Below are 24,950 nucleotides of genomic sequence, written 5' to 3'. Positions count from 1 at the left end.
AGAGAGAGAGAGAGAGAGAGAGAGAGAGAGACAGAGAGTGAAAGAGAGAAGTGAGAGAAGAGAAGAAAAAATTTAGAAAGAGAAAAGAAAAGCAAAGATCTTCTGTTTTTCACAAGGTTTTTCCTCTCTTCATTGTTCGGCCCAGCTTATATCGCGCGTTCTAAATACTGTGTGCGGTCGTGTCGTCTCTACATTCTGTGTATTACTTCGAAGAGAGATCGTTGAACATATTCGACTAAGAACAGCGCGCGAGTAGGGACATACTTACCACGTATACGGAAAGAGAGACAGAGAGAGTGAGAGAGAGAAAGAGAGAGAGAGAGAGAAAGAGAGAGAGAGTGAGAGAGAGTGAGAGGTAATGTCTCGCCCGGCGAAGCATCCGCAACGATCCAGACCGATGGACGCACCCCGAGACTCGCGTGGCCAGTGTCGATAGTGCGCTCTTTTACACGTACATACAACACTTATAGCACTTATTTACTATTCTCCCGCGATTTTACATACGTATCTACCTACGTACGTACGTACGTACGTACGTTCGTCCGTCTTTCTCGTCGTCTTTCTCGTCGTCTTCGTCGTCGTCGTCGTCGTCGTCGTCGTCGTTGCCGTCGTCGTCGTCGCCGTCGCCGTCGTCGTCGTCAGCAGAGCTACATCGATTTCTCTTTCTCTCATGAGCTCTCTTTTTCCCCGTTTCGCTCAAGGTGATAAGCTACGACGATATTCATGACGCACGTACGTACTCACGAATAAAATAAGAAGAAAAAAAAAGTTTTAATAACGAGGATAAAAATCATTACGGCTTGTACGCCATACCTGGAATATTCATTTCGAAGAGGACAAGTGTGAAACGTTGTAACATTATTAAACGTGAATTATTGTATAAGTTTACGCGGAGATAAAAATCAATAATAATAATAATAATAATAATAATAATAATAATAATAATAATAATAATAATAATTCGGTGGGGACGAGGGATAAGGGGTCATAATAGTGTTACGTTAAGAACGACAACACAACACGGACATGGACTCGTCGCCGAGCGTCCTCGGTCTCGTCCTCGTCAGCCCTTTGTGTTCCTTCGGACAATTATCGTCCGTCCAATTATTCGCATCGCGGATCGTCGAACTCACGGAATCGTGCTTTTTAATCGGATAGTGCGAGTTTATCACCATCATCATTTATTGTTCGTCGATAATTTCAACTACGTCTTCGTCGAAAAAGAACGTCGAACGAAATATAATACGGAATAAATCCAAGATCATAGATCGTAAACGATCGTTCTTTCTCTATTTTTCAAAAGAGAAAAACATATATACGTAAAGTAAGAAATAGAAAGAGAGAGAGAGAGAGAGAGAAAGGGAGAGAGAAAGGGAAAGTGTGATCAAAGATAAACAAATAAAAAAAGAAAACAAATCACAATCAAAAGAAACTACAACAACAAAAAGTGTTTGTTCACGAAATGGATGCTTTGAGAGCGCGAGTGATATGGACATTTTGGGGTAATGATAACGTTACGTCGTTCGACTGAACGCTAAAAAGAGAAGCTTGTGTTCGCAAGAAAGAAAGAAAGAAGGAAAGAAGGAAGGAAGGAAAGAAAAACCGAAAAAAAGAAAGGAAGACCGAAGAAAAGAGAAAGAGAGAGAGAGAGAGAGAGAGAGAGGGAGAGAGAGAGAGAGAGAAAGAGAGAGAGAGAGAAAAAATGCAATTGTCCTTTCGATGAAAGAGAAGAGAGAAAAGAAAACAGAACGTTTCTCCTCGTTCGATCTCGTCCAATAAGATTTGTGATTGACCGAAAGTACGCGTGTTCCCTCGTCTCGATTCTCCCTCCCTCCCTCCTTATCCACCCACCACCCCTACTCCCTCGTCGCTCTCTCTGGATCACTCTCTCTCTCTCACTCTCTCTCTCTCTCTATCTCTCAGCACTCACTCGTTCGCTCGTTCGCTCGTTCACCATCTAGCTAGCTAGAAAAAAAAGGAAGAGAGAGGTTTGTTCGTTATCTTTCGAGATATGAGAGTAAAAGAAGATGATATACGATTGGGGTACAAGTTGCGCATCGATCGAAGATTATTGTTTTAGTATTAGATCGTGCCAAACGTATATACACGTATACACATATATCGTATGCATTTACATTGGAAAGATTCGATGGTAACGAGTTTACAAATTTCTTTTTTCTTCTTTTCTTATTATTTAAATAATTGAGAATAACGGAAAGGAAAAGCAAAAGTAAAAAGGACAAAAAGGAAAAAGAGGACGAAATTAATCGTCGTAAGGAGAATATCCGTGATTGGTCGTATCAAATCGCGTTAAAATTTTGTTTTCAATTTGTTAGTAAGGATCTTTGCGAAACGTTGTCAATCCCGTTATCAATTTCATCCCTTTTTTCTCTAGTCCGATCTTACGGACTCTCTTGTTCTCTTATCTTCTGTTTTCGTTGTCTCTTTTCGTCTCGTTCGTTGTCTCGTCTCTTGCAAATTTAATCATACAACCACCCATCCACTCGACTACCCACTCTCTCATCCCATCTCACTCTCCTCTATCCACTTGCCTCCCACCCTCGGTGTAACGAACGCCCACTTCCCCCCCTTTTTTTTTGCTATCTTGTTATTTCGTCAAGATTCGTGAGAGGGTGGAAAGAGTGGGCGAGAGTACGAGAGAGTGAGAGTGACAGGGAGAGAGAGAGAGAGAGAGAAAGAGGGAGAGAGAGAGAGAGGAAGAAAAGAGAGGTCGCACGATCCTACTTGCTTCTCTCGTAACCGTTCTTGCGCATTGCGCAATATTTCCGTTAAAGCAGCGCGATAAAGGAAGAGGAAGGAAGAGTAATAGGGGTGGGTACGGAGCATATGTGGGACGGAGAAGAGAGAGGAAGACGCACATTCGACAACAAAAATTTTTAAAAAAGAAATACAAAGAGATAGAGAAAGAGAGGGAGAGAGAAAGAGAAGTAAAGAGATAAAGATAAAAAGATTAAAAAAACAAAAAGAAAGAGAGAAGGAAAAAAAAGATAAAAGAAAAGAGACGTATGATTATTTATAAATTATAAGGAGGGAGGGTAACAAACGCAAGAAAATAATTGTGACGTTCAGACTGACATCCAGAAAGTTACTTTTTTCCCAACTGAGACTGTCGTCGTGTTCCATCCATTAACTTTATTACTAATTACTGCTAAATTGCGAATCAATCGAATACGAGACCCTCGTCTATCGAGAACGTTTAAAAAGAAGTTTCAACAAGAATACAAAGAAAAAAAGAAAAAGAAAAAAAGAAAAGAAAGCGGAAGGAAAAAAAATTCAAGAAAGAAAATAAAAATAAAAGAAGAAGAAGTAGTAGAGAAGAAAGAAAGAAAGGAAGAAAAAGTGGAAGATTAAGTTTAAGTCAACGACCCTTTTAACATTTTATACCGATATTTTATGAAGCGAATGAACGAAGAGATACGTATAATCGATTGAGAAAGAACTTTTTCAAGGTTCGTTTCTAAATTAAAACGTAGAAACGAACGAGAGAAAAGAAAGGAAATAAAGTTCGTAGAAGAGCTGGCACCGTGTGATTTTTACGAAATTTAAAATTCTACGTTAACGACTAAGCACAAGTAAGAAAATTTGCTTATATTATTGCAAATAAGTGTAATGTTTAACGTTTAATATTCATCATTTATCGGTAATATCGTTTTGCGATAGCCACAGTGGAGAAATATTAACGGCACGCCACAAGAAGAAGCAATTTAAAAGGAAAAAGAAAAAAAAAAGAAAAAGACAAAAAAAAGAAAGAAAAGATAAGAAAAAAACTGAACAAAAAAAAAATAATAATAATAAATAATAATAATTTAAGGAAGAAACTCGCGAAGAAAAACGGATTACGCACACGTTTGATAAATGTAATCATTTGCACAATTAGAAAAGCACAAAGAGAGAGAAAGATAGAAAGAGATAGAAAGAGAAAGAACAAAAGGCAAATATAAAAATCGTAGGAACGACGTCGTCGATGATTGTTTAAAAATATTAAACGAAAAAAAGAAAAAAAGAACGAAAAGAAAATATATAAGAAAAACACCAGTTGCAATTATTCGACGAGAAATTTACCCAACTGTCTTTCAAAATCGTCGCAACGCTCGATTTAGATTTATTAATAAATCGAAGTGATATAATCGATTTTTGAAATCGATTTTAATCGGTACGCTTAAGGGGCGTAATCGTAACGAGAAAGTAAAGGAAACGAAGAGAAAGGAAGAGAATCTAGAATAAATAAATAAATAAGTAAATAAATAAATAAATAAGTAAATAAATAAACAAGTAAAAAATAAACGAATAAATAAATCGGTGATCAGGAAATTCCGCCAAAATTCAGCTCTTCAAGGAAAAACTGTCCAAGTCCCAGCCTCCGGGATCTTCGTCGAGAGAGGAGCAAATAGCTCTGAGGTTGGTAAAAGGTCAATTCGACGTGACTGGAAGAACGACGAATCGGCTACCGCCTCCTGTGATAATAAGAAGGAAGCATATACCGCTGAAGTCGGGTAAGCAACAGAGCTCGAGTATTCCGGATTCGAGTATTTCAGACGAGGGTCCTCAACACGTTGGACCGGATTCGAGCGACACCTCCGAACAGACTCGAGATCGTCCCAAGCTCCGAGATAGATCTCGAGGAGGAGGAGGAGGAGGAGGAGGAGGAGGAGGAGGACGAGAACGAGAAAGAGAAGGAGGAGGAGGAGGAGGAGGAAAAGGTGGAGGAGGTGGAGGACGCGGAGGTGTCGTTGGAAGTGGCCGAGGTGGAATTGGAGCTGGAGGTGAAAGCAAACGAGAAAGAAATTTCCCGCAGGATAGATTGGAACAGCCACGAAAGAGAACTCTGGTGTCAAAATCAGCATCGACGAACGGCAACGTGAGATTATTTAGCGGCGATACCGCAACGATTTCTACAAGTTCGTCGTCGTACGAAAGAGACATTCAAAGTTTTCTAAGCCGTCCTAGCGAGAGTAGCACGTCCTCGGACGTGATTCGGAAGGAATCGAACGTCTTATCGAGTTCGGTAAAGGACTCGACGACTAACCACGGAATAATCGGGGTTGGTGTCGGTAGAGTTAGCGATAGTACGTCCTCGGATCTTCAGGAAGAAAGCGAATTGTCTTCCGAGGAAAGGGACGCTTTGATCGAGGGAACGAGAACGAGTTTGAGCGTGCGTCGGAACAGAACTACAACAGGTAGGATCGGTAGTAAATTCGGTGCACGAAGAAGAGTCGTTGGTAGTTCTATGTCGAGTACTTCTTCGACGTCCTTTCAACAAAATCGTCAACATTCGTCGGTAGTAGTCGGTAAAAGTGGTTCTACGACTTCGGCAACAACCGCGGCAGCGGCGGCAGCTGCGGCTACTTGCTCGATATTGAAATCGGCAACGGCTGTCGTTGAAATTCTTGAAAACGATCGTAACGAGTTAAGGGACATATTTCCCGGTGAACAAGAAGCCACGTCTGCTCCCACGACTTTGTCGCTCGGTAGAAAATTATCTTCTTGGACGAAGGAAGGTAAAGAACTTTTGGTGAAGTCTGTGTCATCGGCAAACACGCTCGCCCCAACGACGATGACCTGTATTAAGTCCCCTCGAGCGATGTCGGAGCATCTCTTGGGGCAACTCGAGGTACCGGTCGCACCTACGGTCTTGGGTGCCCTACGCGTTAAAGGTGGATCTCTTAGAGAGGCCGAAAGAACCGACAAAATGACCGACGTACCGCGTCAAAGATGGAGCAGCGTAAGAGTCAAGGGTGGTAGCACCAAGAGTCTTTTACTGGAGAACGGAGGACCTCAGCCACCACCGCTTAAGGGTGCACTTAGAAAAGAGGTATTATTATATTACTGGATTAGACAAACGAAAATTACTATGATTTTCTTCTCTGTTTTTCTTCTTCTTTTTATGTTTTTTTTTTTTTTTACTTTTTTTATAGTTAGTCATTAAATGCGACCGATTCATAATTAATTAAATTCCGTTAGAATGAAACTCTCTCTCTCTCTCTCTCCCTCTCTATATGGGTATATATATATATGTGTATATATATATATGTATACGTATGTATGTATTAATTATGAATCGAGCTAATACTATAGAAGAAGAAAGTTATTAGATAAAATGTTAGATAGACTTATATATACCATCCACTATGTAGAATGTCTATGAAGTTTTCTACTACGTATTCTCCCTACGATAAGGTCATATCTCTCGACCTTTTCTTCTTATCTTAACACGAACGGGTAGAAAAGTGGATTTTACCAATTACCTCTAGCCCGTATTATTCCCTATGAATAACTAGTAACGGGTTTTTCTAATTCTAAGGAAAACTTCGCATACGTAGGATTTTCGTTGCAAGATCGAGGGGATAAAAAAAGGACAAGAGAAAAAAAAAATAAGAAAAGAAAGAAAAAGCAATTTATCTTCTCGCGTTATCACACTTGAAAATTATTATTATAGCTGTACTATTAAAGGCTCGATCGCGCCTTTCATCTATACGGGTCTAGTATAAAGTCGATCGATTATCAGTAAACGCACACATATACTTATCTAACTATCGATGTGTCGACAAGTAGCTAAGGTACTCTTTCGTACGTTATTGGGAATAATTATCGCGCTTCGTTTGACTATAGTAATCGCTTTTATCCTTCGAAAAGTTTTTCTCCCTTTTTTCTTTCCTTTTTTCCTCTTTTTTCTCTCTCCTTTTTTTTCCTTTCTTCTTTTTCTTTCTTTTTTTTTCCTCTCTATAACGATATTAGTATCGTCGTAAATCGAACGATATCAACGAGAACGGGACCATAAGGAAGGAAGACGATCCTTACGAAAATAGATTTCAAGAATTGCTCGATTTCGTGACTGCGCCGATTAAGGAGACCGATGAATGGCATTAGCCTTGAAAGTTTACGTTGCACGATTCTCAGACTATTTTCGTCGAGGAAATGTAAATGTACTTGGGGAAAGACCCAATGACTTTTACGATTCTCTACAACTCTCCCACTCTTTCTCTCTCTCTCTCTCTCTCTCTCTCTTTCTCTCTCTCTCTCTCTCTCTCTCTCTATCTATCTCTCACACTCTTTCTTTGTATGTCTAGTTAGCACGAGAGAGATCATTACACTCTACTTACAAAGTGTGGAAATTCGATTAGTCGAATTTCCTCGAACGAAGTACTTTTAGACTTTCAACTGTCGATCATTATATCACTGCTCTATAAAACGAAATCGATCAATCGATCTTTCTCGAATAACACATGTATTTATCGACTTTCAACTGAAATCGATCATTGTAATCTAATCATGGTATTATCGATTTTAAGTTGGAATAGATCGTTATAATTATCAATCGATTAAACGATATTTCTCGATTTTCTTATGGAATCGATCGTTACTTATCGCTTATAAAACGTGAATACGATCAATCGATTTCGAGCTGGTATAGATCATTATACTTAGCAAGTAGGTTCGAAATCGATCGATATTTTTTTATGCTGCAAATAAATATATTTCTTAATTTTCTTTAATAGAATTCGTCGATTTTGTCGATTGATCGAGTTGAGTAATAATGGAAAGCAGGCAGCAGGAGAAGTTAGTATTGTTTTTAAAGAAAACATCATCATCGATGTTCACTTGGCTTTCGTTTTCATATACGTACGCGACCAAGAGACTAAACACGTATTTCCATCGACCAGAGTACGATACGTTTCTCTCTCTTTCTCTCTCTTTCTCTTTCTCTCTCTTTCCCCTTGTCTCTCTTTTTAGTGTGCCTACTATTTTCAGGCTACCTATATCTACGCATGAAAGATGCATTCTGCTGGGCTACTATCCTTGGCGCAAGCATCGACCTTTGACCCTTTATCACCCTCTTTACCATTAAACTCTTCCGTTGTTTTCTTTTTATTTATTTCCTTCTTCTTTTTATTTACTTCATTATTTTTATATTTATTTCATTATTTTTATATTTATTTCTTTTTATCATATGTTTTTCTTTTTTCTTTTTTTTTTCCTTTTTTTTTCTTTTATCATCATCATCAAACATCTGCACCGACGTCGAGCCACCGAAGTATCGAATATAGAAGAGAACTCGATTCGATATTTTTACTGGATGATGGAAACTCTCGATTCGGTTGGATGACGCTTTTCAATAATATTGAAAGGATAATAATATATCTTTACCGAACAAATTAATTCGTAGGAGTTTATAAATTATATCAACGCGCTTAAATTTATTTTATTTGTTTATATTAATATATTACATATCATATATGTGTGTGCGTATGCGCGCGTATTAATTTTCTCTCGTTTTTTTAATTTTTATTTGTAAGTGACATAATTAATCACTTTCACATAATCACCTTGAAAGTAATATCTAAAGACTATTAATTTATCAAAATGTTTTTTTTTTCCCCCTATTTTGCATATTATCACAATTTAATCTCGCACGTTAGAACGTTAGAACGTGTCTTATTCGAGAAGAGAAAATTAATTTAATCCTGCATGTTTTGAATCCTCCAGAGATTTGCGAAACGTGTTTGGTAGAATGTAAATTAATAATGAATACATCAGCAGGTACTTACACGCAAAAGTGCATGCCTGCGTGTATACTGCATATAAACGCATAAGATATACGTATATAGATAAATATATGTGAGAATACTTATATATTTTATATCGTTTATTTACTAAATAATATTTGTCAGGTGTGTTCGTACGGGCTGGGCTAAAAGTTCTTAAATTAATCGATAATTCTCCAAGTGATTTTACAAATAAATGATCTTAATTAATTATTTGATTAATGATTAATTATTTTATTTTATTTTTTATCAGATTATAGAACTACAAGCTTGCCTTGTAGCAATCAGCACAAAAAAAAAAACGAAAGAAAGAAAAATGAAAATAATGATAATTGATTTTTAAAATTATCTATCTTCCATTTAAAAAACATCATCCTGTATGGATAGATTACTAAAGAATATTTAATGAAACGTATAATTAGAGTCGAACTAATTAACGGATGCAATAGAAAGAGCCGTAGTCGTCTCGATCGATGCTCCACTTACGATAATTAGAGTACTTACCTAGTACACATTCGACTGTCGTAAAAACGCATTACTCGTTTTATTAACAATGTAGGAAAGAGATATATTTATTTATCGAATCGATCATTGGTTTTCAAAAGTAGTTTCTAAAATTGAAGACTTGAATGGAAAAAATGAACGTCTATGAAAACGTCATTTCGTAATAGAAATCTTTTAAATTTTCGCACTCATAAATATCTCTTTAATTTTATTTGTGATATTAATAATACTATAAATTATAGATCTCAGCATTATTGTAATAAATTTTTAATAGAAAAAATATTTCTGTTTTCTTTTTCTTTTCTTTTTTTTTTTGTGTTACAAGATTACAAGTGTCTTCTTTTCACAAGCAATCATTTCATCCGAGAAATTTTTTAAAAAGAATTAAAAATTATATTAAAATGAAAAAAAAGAAATCGTAATAATTTATTTCTTCATTCGTAAGAAAAAGAACATCATAATTTACGTAGCGACTTATAAAAATGACGAATACTTTTGATATAACGAAAAGACGGTACTTGGAGATTAATTTTTGATTTTTGTGCGGATTGTCGCATCGAAAGTAGCACGTAAATTTTTTTAGAGATTTCGTCCGTTCGAAATTTGGGTTAAGATATTATGGTGGAGGTTTTGCCGAAAAAGCAGTCACGGAAAAGTGCTATTTCCAGAATTGGCCGGCTGAAAGCACAAGAAAAAGTACTCTGGCGAAACGTAACACATGCTTCTTCGACTAATTATATTTTATGGGACTCGGTATATAAGCTTAGGTATATGTATCTACCTTCGGAGAAACGTTACCAAGTTATCTACGAGTTTCTTCTTAGACCATGTTACGTTAAACTAGCTTGTTAAAGATTTCTTTTACGAGCGGACTGATCTAAAAATCAACATCCTTTCGCTTCTAGTTTTGTCGTTCAAATAAACAACCTTTACATGTTTCTTTGGTATAGCTATAATCAATTTGATTCGATTTAATAGTTGAAATTTTCCGATCTAAATCGAAAACGTTCATTTTTATTCGATGAAAATTTACCTACTCGCTTATTGTGTTCTTCATTTTTTTATTTATTTTTTCTTTTCTTTTTTTTTTTACATATGAATCTATATGGCGTAAGTCATAACATTAATTCTTTTTTAGTTTGAAAATATTTTGACGCTTGGGTATGAATTATCAAAAATTATTTTTCTACAGTGGCAGATATATTAAAAAGATGTGTTTTCTCTCGCACGTTACTCTTGAAATTTTGTAAATTACATAGAAGAAAAAAAATTTGTCTCTTTCGTGAATATGAATATTCATATAAATGTACCTGTTTTATGCTCGTCCTTATCAAAATAAAAAAAGAAAGAAAGAAAGAAAGGAAAAAAAAATTATTTTTAAATTATACAAACTCAAATATTTAAATATGTATTTCAAAAAGAAAAGTATATGGCTTACAAATAGGCGTAATTACACGTCATTTGTAATTACATGTCATGTACATGTACATACGTATACTTAACATATTCAATCACATAGTTCGTTGTGTAATGTCGTACGACGAAAGTTTTTAAAGAAAAATCGAAAATACAATTTTGTCGAAAAATATAATAATTCATTCCTGTCATGTGAAATTCTCGTACATATCTATTTAGATATATATGTGTTCGACGAAACATTTACATCGTCGTATGTACTTACATACAAGTACGTGTTCGTAGAGTAACATGTCTCAGTAAAAATGGATTACCAATGTCAGTCATAAAATGTCGACAATATATATATATATATATATATGTATATACATATTTACTTACTTCACACGACCTTTTAGATAGCTTAGTCTCCTAGAGCTTTACGCATACACGCGTTCGATCGATACTTTACGAGATTAACATCGTCCGATGATGACCCTGTTTAATGATAGAAAAAGAAAAAGAAAAAGAGAAAGAAAAAGAGATAGAGAAAGAATTCAAGAGAGTTTTGTGAAAATATATCTTTGAATTTTCTAATCAATTCAAGGTATTATCATTATCGACATCGACACGATTTGAACGTGTTACGATTTTCAAAGATGTATTGGACCCATTTTTTTTTCATCCGATTTATTAAAGCTTGCAAAATTAATTTTTTTATTTATATCACAAGATATTACATTCTTCTTCTTCTTCTTCTTAATTTTTTCTTTATATATATATATATATATATATATATATATATATATATATATATACGTCAGAATGTCTCAATATATTTTCGTATTGATAATGTTAACAAATGTTAAAAATTTACAAGTTTCAACTAGTAATGATTTATTAGTATTCTGTAAGACAGGAAATTGCTTGTTTAAATCTGATGATTGATATTTGCAAATAATAAATTATATACTTATTATAGTACAGTTATATATACGTATATATATATATATATATATATATATATATATATATAATTTTATTAGCTAGTATATTGTTAAATCTTTATAAAAAAAAATTATTACTCCATATTAAAAGATTGATATAATACTTGTTACACATAAATTATATTTATTACATTATACTTAGAGATAATTTTATTGGCCATTATTGAATATTATCTTTTTTATCTTTCATAACAAAATTATTAATTTACATACCTTAAGGATAATATCTGCAAAATATTAAATATAAAATATAAATTATTCCTATAAATTTATTACAGTCATATAAACAAGAAAAATTTTCATACGTTTTCTCTCTCTCTCTCTCTCTATATATATATATATTTATATATATATATTTACACACACACACACACACACACACACACACACACGCACGCACGCACGCACGCACGCACGCACGCACAGACACACATAACAAAATTTACGTTACAAAGTGTTATATACAATAGTGTGAAAGAATAAAATACATACTACATATATATGTATATATATAGAATATGTGTGTGTGTGTGTGTGTGTGTGTGTATGCAAACAAACATAAGAACAGACTATGTTAACGATGATTGAAAGAAATCAAAGAAACACGATAGAAGGGTAGAATCATGAGTGAAGTGGATAGGTGATTTAAGAGGATGAAGGGTGAAAGGTAGAGGATGTTGGTAGAGAAAGAGAATAAGCGAGAACACAGGTATTAGAGTAGGAAAGAGGGATGAGGTTTACAAATACGGCAGACACGATGACTCAAGCCTGACGCCGGGCCGTGAAGCGCGTTGTTGGGTTTCCAGGGATTTATTTCTTTTCTCTCTTTTTTTTTCTCTTTTTTATCTTTCCTTTTCGTCTTTTTTTTTCTTTTTCATTTCTTTTTTCGTACACATCTTAACACACATTTGATTTTCAACGTTCGTTTCATATTTATATTTAATCGTGTTCAGATATTTTATTATTTTCATTAACATTGTTGTCATCGTCGTTACTGTCGTTGCTATTGATGTTATTGTTATAAATCGATGTCATCGACTTATGTGTTAAGTATTTAATTACTTACGTAAGACACGTACATGCGTAAGAGATATGTCCGAGTAAGTAATTAAAAATAAAAGTACATAAGTGCTATGATTCTATTATCTTCTTAATTTCTTCTTTTTTTTTCTTTCTTTTTTTTTTTTTTTTTTTTTTGGAAGAAATGAAATCACAGGCAAATATCCAGAAGGTGCTTACACTTTTACATACATACTTGTTCCACATAGTGGGGGCAAATGTTTTTCGAACGCATCATCCGGCCTCTGCTTGGTGGTGTACAGCGACTCTTCGAGGCTGTTAACTGAAACAGGCCTCCTATCCTGTTTAGTTTTGCCGCGCGTTAGCGAGCGTACGGTCACGGAACATTCGAAAGTTAACAACGTGTGTATGTACGTGTGCGTGTGTTATGTGTACGTGTATGTGTATCTGTGAGTATGTGTATGAGAGAGAAAGAGAAAGAGAGAAAGAGAGAGAGAGAGAGAGAGAGAGAGAGCGAGAGAGAGAGAGAGAGAGAGAGAGAGAGAGAGAGAGAGAGAGAGAGAGAGAGAGAGAGAGAGAGAGAGAGAGACAGCGAGCTTAAACTCCCTGTACGAAATTAGATCGCCTCGTGAGATCCGTTGGAATTCGTCTTGGGCCACTTCGCGATCGCGACAATTCTATACTATCGCTCGATCGTATTTTTGAAAGAAACTTTTGTTCCGAATAATAAATGAAAAAAAAAAAAAAAGAAAAAAAATAAGAAAGAAGAAGAAGAAGATTCTCATATCTCTTTTTCGTTCGTTAGCTTGTTTGTTTGTTTGTTTGTTTGTTTCTTTATTTTTTTTCTTTTCATTTTTTTTCTATTTTATATATATATATATATATATATATATATATATATATGTGCATCGAACGCATGATAGATTGTTTCTTTTTCTTCTCTTCTCTCTTTTTTTTTTTTTTTTTTTTTTCTATACATGATCTCTGTTGTGGCGGAAATTGTTGGCGGAACGTTGCCGATTGTTATATGTATATGTGTATATATGTATAAATCTTCAATGGAAAGTGTAATTCTATTTGTTTTTAGAATGGTATCAGGAAGGAAGAAAAATAATATAATGTAAAATTTGGTAGATTTCACGACACATGTTTCGATTGATTTATTTATTTTTTCTTTCTTTCTTTTTTTCTTCTTCTTCTTCCCTCGCTTGTTTTCTGTTCTCTTTCTTTTTTATCGGAATTTTTAGATTCTTCTTATTATCGTGAGTTACTTTATAGTACACAGTTTTTAGAGTTACAAGTTACGTGGGAAAGATCGAAGATCGTATCGATTTGTGCGTTCAGTCGTGTTATACATACGTATGTAGGAAGAAACTCGATCGATTTTAATTGAAATCATTTTTTAGATTTTTATAGATCGATCGAAATTAAAATCTCAAATGTAGTTAAAATAGTAAGATTACGAACGACGATACTGTTAGACAAGAGAAATCTTTTGAAAGGATATAATTCGAAATATTTTTGTATGCCGATAAAAATTGAAAAATCGTGATCGAAATTTGAAGAAGGAAATTTAAAGAACTCACGTCATTTCCGGACGATGTCGAGCGTCTTTTTAAAGAAATACAAATATAACGATGTTACGAGTAAACGAAGGTCATAAACCGAAACACAAAACAGGTGGTTCTCCGTCCCGTGTGTTTTCACATCGACGTGTGTTCGTGTAGCACGAGCACGATTGAGAATGACTTTAGCATTTTTCGTGACAATTCCGGCAACCATGATACGATCTTATTTCTCCAAAGGGAAGAAGCAAAAGTATGGCTCGACGTTGTCTACGGTAATCCTTTTAAAATATGTATTAACACTTTAATATATTAATTTTTCTTGTTTTTTTTTTTTTACTCCATTTTTACGACAAAAATGTACAGGATAATATTATATTATTTATTATTTATTGTTAATTAATATGCTTTATAATTTCGTATATATTCCCATATTTATTTAAAGGATTAAAATTTTATTTAAATGGTTAACAAAAATATATATTTAAATTTTATTATATATATATATAAAGAAATTGATTATATATAAAAATAAGTACATAGATTTAATTACATAACAGATGTGTAATACATAATCTTCTACACCTATGTCGGACTTGTTAAACATAATATATAACTAAAATATTCATTTATGTTGTTATATAATCAAATTTTATTATATATCTTATATATTGTGAAATTTAATTCAGATATACATATATAACTAATATTTATCAAATATATAATCAACAAATATTTTCTATATATATATATATGTATATATATATATATATAATAAATTTGGTTATATATAAATAAAATTAGTTATGAACTATACAATACACAATCTTTTATATATCTAAATAATTTCCATTAAAAAAAGAAAAATAGGGGAGAAAAAACAGATTTTATAATAATATTCATCGGAAAGAAAATTTTACACTTATGTACCAAATGTCGCCAATGTCGTCGCTAACATAGTCGTATGCTACCCTTTAAGTTAGCGTTAACCCATCACCGTCATGCTTCCAATCCAATAGCAGACGAAGTGTGGCACATGCGTTCTAATAACATCTTGGTTAATCTATATAAAGCTAGAAATCCGTTCGACGTTAAATCGGATACGTCGATTGTCTCAAAGTCATGAAATCATTACTTGTTCGATATTTATGACGCAACGAGGACAACCAGATGAGCTTTCTGCTTGTCTATTTATCTCTCTCTCTCTCTCTCTCTCTCTTTCCTGTTTTCATGACACACTACACATATACGTTATATATATATACACATGAACATATACAGACATATCCATATATATACCCATATCACACATACATATCACAGATACATACATATATATACATACATATGTATATATGTATATATATATATATATATATATACACACATGAATATATACTCGAAGAGGAAAAGGAGGGAAGCTCGTCATTTCGACGGAAGCTTTCTCGCTATTAAAACGGATTATACATCATTGAAACCGATGAACGAACGAATATCGATGCCGTTGACGTGACCTACATTCGAAATCACGCATCGGTATAAAAATTAAATCGCAGAGATACAAAAAGAAAATATAGGGGAGCTGGAGGAATGTGAGAGGAGGTATGTGATTATAGGTGGTTTGGTAGTTGTCATGTGTGGGCGAGATATAAAAAAAGGAACAGATACAGAGAGAGAGAGAGAGAGAGAGAGAGAGAGAGAGAGAGAGAGAGAGAGAGAGAGAGAGAGAGAGAGAGAGAGAGAGAGGGTGAGAGAGGGAGGGTGTTCATCCCTTCGTGTGAAAGCAAAAAAGTCAAACCTCGAGATACTATGAATAATGAAAAGAGAATATTCCAAAGGAATACCTTTCTTTCTTTCTTTCTTTCTTTCTTTCTTTCTTTCTTTCTTTCTTTTTACCACTGTCCTTGTTTCTCTCATTTTCGTTTTCTTTTTCCAATACTTTTGTATATCATTAACTAGAGAGAGAAAAGTTAAAACTATATTTGAAATTTATCCTCAAAAGAAGAGTTCACATTTTCGATCTCGGAGTTTTAATTTATTAGAATTAAATGCGAATTTGATCCTAATTAACGTATTCGATACTAATTATTTATTTATTTTTTGAAATTAAATCAATTAAAATCTTTGCGAAATATTACTAAAATTTTAAATAAATTAAAATGTTAGAAAGATGGTTGAGTAAATTGAAATATTATAAAAACCAAGACGTTTCTTGTTATGTTAAATATTATGTATCGTTGGTTCTTTATTTGAGTAAATTTTTTAATAGTAATAATAACAAAAATATGAATTAAAGTAAGTAAAAAGTAAAGGTAGAAAGAAATGAACGACATTTTGACGAAACAAATAAAATAGGTTGTTAGATTGATAAATTAAAACGTTAATTGTACGTTAAATAATACCTTATTGTTGATTTTTTAATTGAATAAATTAAAAACTAAAAAGAAAAAGGAAATAATAACAAAACTATAAAATTAAAATATGCGAAAGGTTAAGAAACAAACGGTACAAAAAAATGAATGTTTTGAATATATATTTGACGAAACAAATAAACACTTAGATCGGTAAATTAAAATGTTCAATGTATATTACATAATATGTTATTGTTCGTTTTTTTTAATTATATAAATTAGAAAAGAAATAATACAATAAACAAGAATATAAAATCAAAATAGGTGAAAGGTTAAGAAAAAAATGTTAGTAAGGAATGAATGATATTTTGACGAAACAAATAAAATAGGCTATTAGATTGGTAAAGTGGGTTAACGCCTCGTACTTTTGAATTTAGATCGGGCAAGAAAATAAATGTTTCTATGGAACAGATCCATCTTACGAATCGGTGTCGATCGATGTTTGGCACGTTTCCGGATCAAACGATTCCCGGATTGCTCTTGATGCCTTCAATTTTTTGGCCGAGTCCAAACGTTTCCACATTAATCTTGCCAAATGCGACTACGAATCTCGCTTCGTTCGAACTTTTATTCTTTGTTCGAGGCCGAAACAAAGAAAAAATAATAAGAAACATAAAAAGAAAAAATAAAGAACTTCCATATAAAATTTTAACTCATAAGTTATAGGGTGAATCAACTCAATCGTGATTCGTAAAACAAATAATAAAGTTTCCAAATCGATCTTGTCGTTTTTTTTTTTTTTTTTTTTGTATATTTCTTCGTTATTATGCATTATTGTTGGATAGAAGATAAAAAGAAAAAGAAAAAAAGGACGAAAAATATCAGTCAAAATGTCGATAAACAAATTTCCTTGTTATTGAAATCTTCTCAATTTCAGTTTGAAACACAGGCAGAATTATAAAAATAAATTTAGTCCTGGAAAAACTCTGATAAAAAAATAAAAAAAGTATTACCATCGTCAGTAAATTCGAACAAAATTGGAGATTTTATATGAAAAAAAAAAAAAGAAAGAAAAAACTAGAGATAGAAAAGAGATAAACGTGGAAACGAGCATTGGAAGCGTATACAAATAGAATATTTTGCACAAATGTGGAAAAACTCTCGGGGGAGAGCAAAAAAACCAACTGCTGTCAAAAAATACGAACTAAAATAGAATATTTTGGAAATATGAAAAGAAAAAAGAATACAATGAAATGATTATATATATATATATATATATATATATATATTTTAGAATTGTATAATAATAACAAAATCCAAAGATCAAGAGTCGACTATTGCACTTGCAAAAAAAAGAAACAACAAAAGAAAAGAAAGAAACAATAATTCATAACTCGGAAAGTAAGTGATAGATGAGAGTTGTGAAGGGTGAAAAAGAAACAAAATAAGACGGAGAAGGAGACGAAGAAAAAGAAAAAGAAGAAGAAGAAGAAGAAGAAGAAGAAGAAAGAAAAAAAGAAGAAAAAGAAGAATAAAAAGTTGAAGACACTTGAAGAGTCCTTCTTGAGCTCGTTAAAGCCCTTTCCACTTATCTCTTGAGCGTGGAAATATTGTATGCACGCGTTACCGTCACTTACATAAATCAGCATTTGGTTTTTTTTTTCCATCAGCGGTATAGTATTATTCACTATACCATAGATAGAGGAGGTAACTTTGTTAATTCGGGAGGCTCGCACATCCCCCTTCGTTAGAGTAACGAAGAATCTTTAGATGTTCTTGGTGTACGGGTCATTGGAACGAGGTTGCCAGGTCACGACCTCGGCCCAGAGTCACGATTTCTTTTTCACCTGGTGGTAGCAGCAGGTGTATGAATAAAACATGGAGACTTCGATTTGCATTTTGTCGGCTTGTAATCGTTGAACGAACGAATCGTCTCGAACGGTCGGGTTAACCGTTCTTATTGTTGTTGTTGTTATTGTTGTATTGTGTTGTATTGTTGGTTATATGTATGAGTTGATATAATATTCGTGTTGGTATAAGACGTACACACGCATACATACACGTGCGCGCATATATATATATATATATATATATATATAAAATATATATATATAAGCCCTTTAATAGCTTATTTCTATCCTTCTTTTCTTCTCACTGTGTTGTTCCACACTCTCTAAGTGCAAGACCATATGTTTTCCAACAGATCGAGCCAGATAATAAAAAATCGATCGAGGAAGCTAAGGAAAAGAAGACGATAGTAGTATACTACTACTACACCTACCGACTGAGTTATTAGTTCAGATTAGATGCTTGCCGAGCACGAAATCCTTCAGAGTTGTTATTGGTCTAGGCGAGGTCGCGGAGCAACCAAAGGTCTATTAGTCTAATAGGGCTAACCCTCCTTACTTTACTCGGCCTGTGGATATTCACATCGAAATGTGTGATAAACTAAGGGTGTGGACGACCGGGAGTTGTCCTATACAAACATACACGTATACACAGATGCACACGTATACGCGTAAACACACATGAAAACTAACACGAACACGTACGCGAACGTATACACGCATACGTTTACGTTCGGACGCACTAGAGCGCAAAGTTCTCACCACTCTTCTTCTTTCCTCTTCTTCTTCTTCTTCTTCTTCTTCTTCTTCTTCTGCTTCTTCTTTTTCCCCTCCTCCTCCTCCTTCTCCTTCTCCTCCTCTTTCTCCTTCTTCTCCTCCTATTCCTCCCTTTCGCACCAATCGAACACACCTCCCCTTTCGCGGCCTGCATTGCATCAGTGTGAAGCCAGCGCTCGAGCAGGACTCTTCGTCCTTTCCCCACGCGTGCTGGTCTATCGTGTAAACAACATTCCAGGGCTTCCTCCCTCTGAAACGAGGCTACCTTCTTCCAATCGATAACGCTTCCTTGTTTTTTTTGTTTCTTTCTCTCTTTCTCTCTCTTTCTTTCTTTCTTTCTTTCTCTCTCTCTCTCTCTCTCTCTCTCTCTCTCTCTCTGTTTTTTCTCTCTTTCTCTCTTTCTTTCTCGTTTTCATCGAACCAAGTCTTTTTTCATCGAAGAATTCGAAAGGGTGTGCATCGTAAACATCGTTTCTCTTTTTTATTATTTTCTTTACGTATATATGTATACCAACGATTAGAAAATACTCGTGTTAATCATTCGGGATTATTTTTACGTCGATTAAAAAAAAATAAAAGAAGAAAGAAAGTATAAAAATGGTGTTTCGCGTGTGAACCCTTATTATTATAAAATACATTACCGAAGACGTTGATATAATTATATTAAAAAAAAATTGTTGACCCGTTCCTAACGTTTTCCCTCTCTTTTGTACCATCAGAAGGGTGTGTTGTCTTTAGAACGTTTATATATATATATGTGTGTGTATGTATACATGCGTATGTATATATATATATATATATTATATATATTAGCACCCTCTAGTAGTTAATATAAATATCAACTTTCAATAAAATCTACGGGAGTTAATTTTTTATTTATAAAAATATCGTACAACCGAGTGATAAAATATTTTTATTAAATTATTCATGTGTGCTCGTCGTGTACATACGTAATTACGTGATCGTACGAAAAAAAGAATAATGATTGGTGTTCCGATTTATTATGTGATGTGCCCGATAAAAAATATTGTGACAGAGTAATAGAAATTTATGAGAAATTAGTTTGATACATACGAAGGGAAAAATTTTGTTTGGTGTAACGATTTGCAATCGATGCACTTTTTTTGTGGTGACGGCGAGGGAATCTACGCGAGCGTCTTAAATGGCAGAGAGTCCAATTAGCAACTCAAAACGCTTTTGTGCTAGACAGGTCAGCGATTAATGCTTTATATAGCTTTACATGAATATATATCCGATATAGTTTTTAAGTAGATTTATTTTCTTTTTAATTCAATGATTTTTTCAATCTAACAACAACAAAACAACAACAACAACAACAATAATAGTAATAAAATCAGTAGTGTGCAACAACAGCCAAGAAAAAAGAAGGAGTTATTAAATTATTAAATAAATAAACATTACTTTTCGGAATATGTATTAACGATTGAAGAAGTGAAATAAAAATGAATATAGAGCGGGTTTTTAAAAGTCTTTATGATGGTTTTCAAAATTAATTATTTTATTGCGATATATTTGAGATTAATTCTTTTCTTTATTTTTTCTTTTTTTTTCTCAGATTGGAAAATCAACTACAAGTTTAGAAACTTGTACGAAATCTGAGAGAAGAAAAATTAGCCTAAACAGTCTCCCGAAAAAGGGGGTAATTTCTATTTGAGCTACTTTTAAAATCACTTAAGGAAAATCAATTTTGGCTCATCTTATAAATATATATAGTATAAATTTGTGAAATATAAAAATTATGTAAAGTGGTAAAGGGTTGATAAGATAAAAAAAAAAAAATAATAATAATAATAATAATAATAATATCAATAAATTGTTTGGATCATTAATCTTATTATTCTATATTTAAATTACGTGAGATGACAAATGGGTGATGTAAAAAAAAAAAAAAAAGAAAAAAAGGAAGGAAAAATAATACAAATAAAACAAAAATTAAATAAATAAAAAAGGAGAAAATAAGAAAGAAAAAAAAATGAAAAAAAAGAAAGAAAGAAAAATTAATTGGACGTATGAATTAATTTTTTTGGACAATTAATTATTATTTTAGGTGTTGTCCCTCGGCGCGGACGTCCTTCCCGAGTACAAACTACAATCGCCTCGAATCCACAAGTGGACCATATTACATTACTCGCCCTTCAAAGCGGTCTGGGATTGGGTGATACTACTTCTCGTAATGTACACAGCCATATTCACGCCATACGTCGCCGCCTTCGTGCTGTCCGAGCCGGATTATAACAGCAAGAAGAACAAGAAATACGGTGACGACCCGATCGTCATCATAGACTTTATAGGTAAGTTTATAGACAAACCGATATCTTAGATAATGCCAGATCTTTCTTATTCTCTATTCTTATTCTTTTCCTTTCCTTTTTCTCTTTACATTTTTTTATTTTACTCTAATCGTCGCGAAAGTAAGGAAGACTAAAACATGAAAAGAATTGGAGATCGAAAGAATAGAAAGAATATGACCTGAATCCTGTCTAACTTAGCCGACACCATGGCTCTATAGCTGAGTTATTAAAATTTATGACAGAGAGGAAAAAGGAGGTAGAGATGAAAAGAGAGGGAGAGAGAAAGAGAGAGAGAGAGAGAGAGGAAGGGAGAAATGGGGTGGGAATAAAAGAGTAAGAGAGAGAGGATGCGAGTGTAAGCGGAAATTGAACGAAGCAGGTGCGACAGAACTCGCTAAATAATCTATGGGCCAATGGCTTGAGTAGAAATTATTTCCTCTCTCTCTCTCTCTCTTTCTCTCTCCTACTATTTATCTATCCCTATCCATATCTCTATCTCTATCTCTATCTCTATCTCTATCTCTATCTCTATCTCTATTTGCCCTTTTCTATTTATTTTTCTACATTTTCTATCGCCCTAGTTCCTCGTAATATTCGTTCGATATCAAACATCGAACTAATATCATCGATCGATCGATGAACTTTGATTATTTCGAAGTGAAATTTATTGATCTATTCATTCATTCATTCATTCATTCATTTATTTATTTATTTTTTCTCATAAAAAAAAAGAGAGAGAGATGGAGAGATAGAAATTCTATAAATAGATTTCAAATTACGGGTGGTTGATAGATATCAAACATACGTATCTAATTAGGGATTAGATATAATTAAGCGAGATTCGATAAGCGAGTTTCTCGATGTTTTCAGTCGACGTCACATTCATCGTGGACATCATCATAAATTTTCGCACGACTTTCGTCAACAGTAACGATGAAGTGGTGTCGCATCCTGGAAAGATAGCCGTCCATTACTTGAAGGGTTGGTTCATCATCGACTTGGTGGCCGCAATACCCTTCGACCTTCTACTCGTTGGCTCTGATACGGACGAGGTGAGTCTAATCGTTGCACGACGTTACAAAATATCGTCAAGATATATTTTCTTATATAGTCGAGTTCGATCCCGAGCGTTCGTTACCGATTCGTTTTAAATTATGATCTTTTAAACGTCCTAGGATTTTCTTCTGTTAAACAACATCGATTATCTTGAAAGATGTATTGAATCTTGATATATACGAGATAGGAGAGAAAGAGAGAGAGAGAAAGAGAGAGAGAAAGAAAGAGAGAGAGAGAGAGAGAGAGAGAGGGAGAGAGAGATAGAGAGAGAAAAGAGAGAAAGAGGGGGAGAGAGAGAGAGAGAGAGAGAGAGAGAGAGAGAGAAAGAGAAAGAGAAAGAGAAAGAGATAGAAGCGATCTCTCGGGATCGAAATTGTCGACTTAAAGTTATTTAGAATGTCGGTGTTAGCTCGTAAATACGAATTAGGATGATATGCCGAGCCCAAGTTAAGTGCCCATAGGTGTGTCTTTCCGGACTGGTGCTTAGTTCGTTTTTTCCCCTTTTTTCGACGTTCTCGGTGTTGAATGATTTTCTTTACAAAATTTTTTGTATATTATTTTTCATTCGATTTATCGTTTCTCTTTTTATTTTCCCTTTTCTTTTTTTCTTTCTTTCTTTCTTTCTTTTTTCTATTTCTTTCTTTTCTTCTTCTTTTTTTTTTTTTTTTTTTTTTTTTTTTTTTTTTTTTTTTTTGAAACATCACTCTTTACTCTCTTCCGTTGATACGTTTTTCGTTTATTTCTTTTTAATCTTTTTATTCTGGTTCTCTTTTTTCCTCCTTCACATTCGTTCGTTCGTTCGTTCGTTCGTTCGTTCGTTCGTTCGTTCTTTCGTTGGAAATAAATAATCGATTCGTCCGTCGTGCTTTAATGGTACAACGTTAAAATATCTAATGGACAATCGGAGATGGCTCCTTTTACTCTTCTTTTTTATTTTTTCTTTCTTTCTTTCTTTCTTTCTTTTTTTTCCCTAGTTGAATTTCACTCAATCGCCGTTCGTGATAATTATCCATCGATTTATATCGTATGTGCACTGAAAAAAAAAAATATCGTTTCGCGCGATCCAAGCTTACGTGAGAAGTAAAAGTAATTAAAAAACAGAAAAGAAAGAACAAAAAAAAATTAGAAAAATAGAAAAAAAAGAATAAAAAATAACGAAAAGTATCGCGCGTGCTATGGACTTTTCGTGAGACAAAAAAAGCTGCAGACCAAAAAAAAAAAAGGAAAAAAAAGAACCATTAGAAATAAAAACGTCGAAGTCGACGATGAATCGAATAATAACGCTTTTGAGATTGTAGACGAGTAGACGATCGAATTTGAGCTAGTTGTTGGTGAAAAAGGGAAAGAAAAGAAATGAAAAACAAAAAATAAAAAGAAAGGAGAAAATAAGAAATAAGAAATAAAATAAAATAAAATAAAATAGAAAAACCTCGTGTTTATTTTATTTTTTTTTATTTATTTTTCTTTTTCATTGTTATAGTTTCTTTACCTTCGTTATTATTACTTTTTCTTTTCTTTTTTTTTATTTCTTTGTAATATTTTTTGTACATCATTTTTTTTTTTTTTTGGTTCGTTACATTCGATAACGCATGTACCTGTGTTCACGTGTATGCATACAATCTCTTAATATTTAAATGTGTAAGTAAGTCTAGTCTCTTTCGCTGTGAACATTTCTGCTCTTTATTGTCTAAAGTGTTAGACACTTCGTCGTCGTCGTCGTCGTCGTCGTCAAAAATCCTTATATAATAGGATAATTCTAATACCATCTCTACTATATTATTCATTTCATCGTATTCTGTTTGATTCTTCTATTTACTACTATCACTACTATTTCTATGACTACTTTCTTCTACCACTTTTTCTACTTCTAAATTCTATTTCTATTTCTATATTATTCTTATTTTGTTCTTCTTCTTTATCTCTTTTTTTTTTCTCTTATTTTACAAATCAATTTTTAACTCGATTCTATTTCATTAATTTGGATTTTTCAGTTTTATCCTACCTACCCTTTGCGACGCGATTGAACGAGCGTTTTTCTTTCTTTCGTTCTTTTCTTCTTTTTTATAATAATTATTAAAAAAAATATATATATATATGCAGAAAGAAAGGGGTTTCATCGAGAGAATTTAAAATATGTGACCCAGGAAAAGTCGACGGTTCGTGAGGTACGACCGATCATATTTTTTTTTCCTTTTTTTTTCTTCTTCTTTTGTTGTCGTCGTTTTCAACTTTTCTCGATAAATCTCGCCGACGAACGACGCGTGATTACGTTCGGATAAAGAAAGAAAAAAAAAAAACCAAGAAAAAAGAAGAGAGAAAACAAATGGAAATAAAAAGAAAAGAAGAATTTTTTTCTGTCATAAATTATATCAACGAAATGCGCGACGATTATGGTAGTGGCGTGTAGAAATTCAAAGATTTTTTTTTCTTCCTTTTTGATCCTTCCCATAGAAAAAATAAAGATAATAAATATATTTAGAGTTAAAATTTGATACGAGAAGGAGAGACTGCTCTTTTTCTTTTCTCTCTCTCTCTCTCTCTCTCTCTCTCTC

General features: G+C 33.4%; 1 protein-coding gene and 1 long non-coding RNA gene across 22 annotated transcripts in view; both read left to right on the top strand.

Moving 5' to 3' along the window:
* Positions 1 to 24,950, top strand: part of LOC122629946 (potassium voltage-gated channel unc-103) — a 130,215-nt gene that overhangs the window by 90,389 nt on the left and 14,876 nt on the right. For all 21 annotated transcript variants that reach the window (XM_043813927.1, XM_043813905.1, XM_043813969.1 and 18 more), the window contains 2 exons: positions 21,099 to 21,342; positions 22,213 to 22,394. In XM_043813927.1, the coding sequence (XP_043669862.1) occupies positions 21,099 to 21,342; positions 22,213 to 22,394 (426 nt within the window). The remainder of the gene's footprint in view (positions 1 to 21,098; positions 21,343 to 22,212; positions 22,395 to 24,950) is intronic.
* On the top strand, positions 927 to 4,028 carry LOC122630086. Its single transcript, XR_006327404.1, has 2 exons — positions 927 to 1,798; positions 2,796 to 4,028. It is a non-coding gene; the product is annotated as an uncharacterized LOC122630086 (long non-coding RNA).

The sequence above is a fragment of the Vespula pensylvanica genome, chromosome 1 (assembly GCF_014466175.1).
Source record: "Vespula pensylvanica isolate Volc-1 chromosome 1, ASM1446617v1, whole genome shotgun sequence".
In the NCBI taxonomy this organism is placed as follows: domain Eukaryota; kingdom Metazoa; phylum Arthropoda; class Insecta; order Hymenoptera; family Vespidae; genus Vespula; species Vespula pensylvanica.
Note: the sequence above shows the minus strand (reverse complement) of the source record. Positions and strands in the feature narration are given on the sequence as shown.